This window comes from Solanum tuberosum, unplaced genomic scaffold (assembly GCF_000226075.1).
Source record: "Solanum tuberosum cultivar DM 1-3 516 R44 unplaced genomic scaffold, SolTub_3.0 scf00032, whole genome shotgun sequence".
NCBI classification, from domain to species: Eukaryota; Viridiplantae; Streptophyta; class Magnoliopsida; order Solanales; family Solanaceae; genus Solanum; species Solanum tuberosum.
The window spans coordinates 547258-551977 of record NW_006238958.1 but is presented as its reverse complement, the minus strand read 5'-3'; the positions used below and the strand labels follow the sequence as shown (position 1 = coordinate 551977).

The following is a 4720-nucleotide window of genomic DNA, read 5'->3' as shown; positions in this document are numbered from 1 at the left end:
TTCCAATCCATTTGTATGCCTTCTCACATCATAATCACAGAAAAAGTTCAAATAAAAAAAAAACGTCTTCTTTTGACACATTTGGGTGGGGGTGGTGGTGGGTGGAGAAGAAAATGGGTCGGGGGTGGTGGTGGGTGGAGAAGAAAATCTAAGTGAGAGAGAGGAGTTGGGGTTTGAGGTGGGGGTGGGTAGTAGAGAAGACAATTTGGGGGTGGTGTGGGTATAATTTTCTTTTTATTAAAAGTGTTTTTTATTTAAAATTAATTAGTTAAAGAAATGCCACATGTCAATGAGTCATTGGTAGTTTTTTTTCCTACTCAAGATTCATCATTTAATAAATTTTTTTATATATATGCCACGTGTCTTTATTTAATTCGTCACTTTGACACGTCATCAGCGAGTGTGTTACACACACCTTACAAATTTGGCAGATTGTCGAAAAAGTGTCAAAATGACACAGTTGGGCATGACATGAGGTGTCTAAAATGAACAAAGCCTAGTTAAGGTGTCTAAGTGAAAAATCGTGCCAAATTTAGGGGGCCACCGATGGGTTGCCCCATAATTTATGCATTGGGTTTCTGAAATATCAACCAAATATTTTATAAGATATACAAAAATTAATACATAAATAAATAGTAATTTGTTTCTTATCCAGCTCCCAAACGACCCCTTGGAACTCTGGTTGCATCAATGGTGGAAGCTCATTTTGGAAATGAAATTATGGATTATTTATTTAGTGTGCATATTGATTCTAAATCCAACAAATCAAATGAAATATGATAAAATTTTAAACATTAATTCATAAAATTCAAAATCTAAATCATCATTTTATAATGTAACTTAGGTAAGCAATAAGCTAGTGGATGAATTAGTTGGCTAAATAGGGATATTTTGAATAACAAAAAAATCTGTCGTATCAAAGAGCACTTAAAAATCCCTTAAGTGGAAACATCCATTTACACATTTCATAATTACTTCTCCACTAAATTAAAAAAATGAACGACTCCATTTTATTTTTAAAATTTTTGGGAACTTTAATTTCTCTACAAATAGAATTAATTAACTAAGGTATCAACAATAATCTTTTGGTAATTAGGACTAAATAATTCTATAGGAGTAAAAAATGTTTTCTTGGTTTTGGTACATATTTCCCTGTTTGGGATTATTATTATTACAAATCTTATGGCATAATAATACTGGAAAAACTCCGACGAAAAAGATTCCGGCAGGCAACCGGGAAATACCGGTCATCGGAGAAACCATCCAGTTCATGGCTGCCATCAATAGCAACAGAGGCTTCTATGATTTTATCAAAATTCGACGACTTAAGTAAGACTAAAGATCCTTTTTAAGTTTGAATTTGTTCATTTGGAATTTTATGATTATATGTCATATATTTTGAAAATAGGATAACATAATGTGCGCGTGTGTGGTATTATAAAAGTTTAATATTTGTATTTTGTTCTAGCAATAATGGATACTTGTTTCGAGTATCGATCAATTAAGTATGTCTCAATTTCAAATGCAAATTGAACCCTCAATTAGTTGGTGTGTCTTTTTTTTTTTGGAAAAAACTACGTAATTAGACATACTTCACTATCATATATATTATTATTATCTATAGTTTCATAATATCATGTATCTTACCACTAATTAAGAGTTTTCTACTATATATTGAGGAAGATACACTTAGATACATGTATTTTTGTTACCAGATACACTAAAATAGGGAGAGAAGTGAGCGAGATTCGTTATGTATCCCAGATACATGTGAATCACACTAGATACATATATTTACATGTATCTGGTATGATTCGTATATATCTGAGATAGCAGATACATAGGAGAGTGGTGAGTGAGATTGGAGAGAAGCGAGAGAGGCAAGCGGGATTTGTTATGTATCCCAGATAAATGTGAATCCGCTTTGATACTGTATATCTAAAATAAATTAGACCTAATTTTGACAACTAGATCCCAAGATACATGTGTCTAGACGTATCTGGACGCACCAAAATCTGATAAGATACATAATATTGCAAACTAGAGTATATATAAGTAATTAGCTAGCTCCCAAACTAGTGGGATTTATGTAAGTTCCCTCTTTTTTGTGTGTTGTCGATAGTATTAGTATTAGGAGTGAAACTAAAAAGATAAAAATATTGTGTGTGTTTTTTGTGACTTTCATCGTGTCAAAATGACAAAATTTTAACATTTTAGTGGAATTGGATGGAATGCTTTGTTTATAGGTATGGGAATTGCTTCAAAACGAATATATTTGGGCAAACACATGTATTTATATCGAGCACGGAAGCAGCAAAGAAAATACTAAGTAACGAAGGAGGGAATTTTACTAAGAGATATATAAAGTCAATCGCGAAGCTCGTAGGAGATCAAAGCCTTCTTTGTGCTTCACATCAGCAGCATAAAATTATTCGAAGCCATCTTAGTAGTTTGTTCTCAACAACATCTCTTTCAACAATGGTGAGACAATTTGATGAATTGACAGTTAATAATCTTAGCAACTGGCACAAAAAATCCAGCATTATTATTCTCCATGAAGCTTTAAAGGTTGGTGTCCCTATTGGTCTATTCAATTTTCATTTTAGCCTCACTTTTTTTCAAATTTTATTTAGACTCAACTTGGGCCTAATAAGCCCAAAAAATTGATGGTGCTCCCTACCAACCCCCTCCCCCCCCACCCCACACACACACACAAAAAAAAAAAAGGAAAGAAAATGGCTATTGTGTTTTGTAATTGGTCCAAGTGCAAAAATATCCGATTCTGAGATCACCATTTAAGTCATACCCGTAGTGCATAGAAATATATAAATCTATCAATTTTAAAACAATTTCAGATATATAGTGTGTGAAGTTTAGCATATGACTGAACTTCAGTCATTTTCGCATGGTTTTAGTCATATGTATCTGAATTTTGTCATTTTTGTCAAAATTTGTTCTAAAATAGATAGATATGCAAATTTTTTTTTGTTTTTTTAAAAGAATGAATACATGTTAATTAGTGATGTCTAAATTAGATACTTGTAAATGTTTTACTTTGTAATTCGCCAACTGTACAAATTTAAATGGCTTGGTCATGACCCGTCTATTAATTTGACCCAATTTTTGACTCGTTTGAGTTTAATCCGACCTATCTATTTGCAAGCTATGTATTTACCATACTTATATAGCATCAATTGGTACAAAGAAGTACCCTATAAGTGACTAACATATAGCAATAGCAATTACTTTAAATAATTGTATTTGATCGGTTCAAAGAATTCACTTGAACGAGTCGTATTTTCATGAGCTATTTTTTTCGTACTTGTAGATTACCCTCGAAGCAATTTGCAAAATGTTAATGAGTTTGGAAGACAAAAAAGAACTAGAAATGTTGCATAAGGATATTGGGTTGATTTATGAAGCAATGTTGTCATTTCCATTAAGACTACCATGGACCAGATTCTACAAAGGCCTACAGGTAAGATTGGCCCATTTATCAAAGCCCATTAAAATTCATACAGGCCCATTTAAAGCCCATTAACATTAATTGCAGGCCAGAAAAAGAATTATGAATTTGCTGGACAAGATGATAGAAGCAAGAAGAAAGTCCAAAGAAAAATATGATGATTTTCTTGATTATCTTTTGATTAAGGATGATCAAATAATACAATTAACAAATGAGCAGATTAAAGATAATATATTAACTATGATTATTGCAGGTTTGTTTTAAATTTAATGTACATTGTATTATACATTAGGGTTTTTTTTTGTTACTAATTGAAGCCTAAATTGGATTTAGTTGGAATATAATTATATAATTCCATTTTTTATGGCAGGTCAAGACACCACAGCTAGTGCAATTACATGGATGGTTAAATATTTGGATGATAATCCAAAAGCCCTTAACAACCTTAGGGTAACCGAGAAATATTTTCTCCGTCTCAATTTATGTGATATATTTCAAATTTCAAGATTTAAACGAGTCTTTTTTCCATTTACCGTAGTACTCTTTTTTTCTGTCTTTTAAATATTTTGAATTGTCATTTATTATGACTTATAATACTTTTTACATAGTTTCATAATATATAAATTTTGTTTAAATGACAAAGATTCCTTGTTTGAATTCATGGTCAAAATAAAAAGATTTGACTCTCAAAATTCGAACTGTGCTACAGAGACCAAGAGCGTGATATTTTGATATGCAATTCAGTAGTAGCATGTAGGAGCTATAATCAAACCTCTCTATAACGATGTCGTTTGTCTGGATTTTTGTTTCTTGCTATAGTGAAATGTTATTATAGAGAACATATAATACATACTAAAAAATCAATTTCAAAGGAAAACTTGTCCCACTAGAGTGTAAATTGTTATTATATAGAGGATGGTTGTTATAGAAAAATTTGACTTAAATATCTTGGACGGGCTAAATTTTCATAAAAGATACTATGATTATTTTTTATTATTATTTTTAAAAGTAATTCACAGGCAAAGTTCTAATTATAGAAAGTTGACTGGAATAGGCTGAGCAACAAGCTCTCCAACAGAAGGTTTCTTGTAAAGCATACCTCACATATGAAGATCTAAATTGTATGCCGTATGCATCTAAGGTACATTATTTTATTTAGATATTTTAAATTTTTTATTTATGCTTTTCTTCAATTTAGATTTTACACCCTTTTTCTTATTTTCTTATTAGGAACCCCCCCCCCCCCACCTACAC

General features: G+C 31.4%; 1 protein-coding gene across 1 annotated transcript in view; it reads left to right on the top strand.

Annotated features, from left to right (window-relative positions):
* Positions 1-1080: 1080 nt before the first annotated feature.
* LOC102598781 (abscisic acid 8'-hydroxylase 4) overlaps positions 1081-4720 on the top strand; it is a 4939-nt gene continuing 1299 nt past the window's right edge. Inside the window, exons 1-6 of the mRNA XM_006342161.2 lie at positions 1081-1329; positions 2247-2568; positions 3329-3478; positions 3554-3719; positions 3837-3916; positions 4521-4607. Of these exons, the coding sequence (XP_006342223.1) occupies positions 1124-1329; positions 2247-2568; positions 3329-3478; positions 3554-3719; positions 3837-3916; positions 4521-4607 (1011 nt within the window). The 5' untranslated portion in view covers positions 1081-1123. The remainder of the gene's footprint in view (positions 1330-2246; positions 2569-3328; positions 3479-3553; positions 3720-3836; positions 3917-4520; positions 4608-4720) is intronic.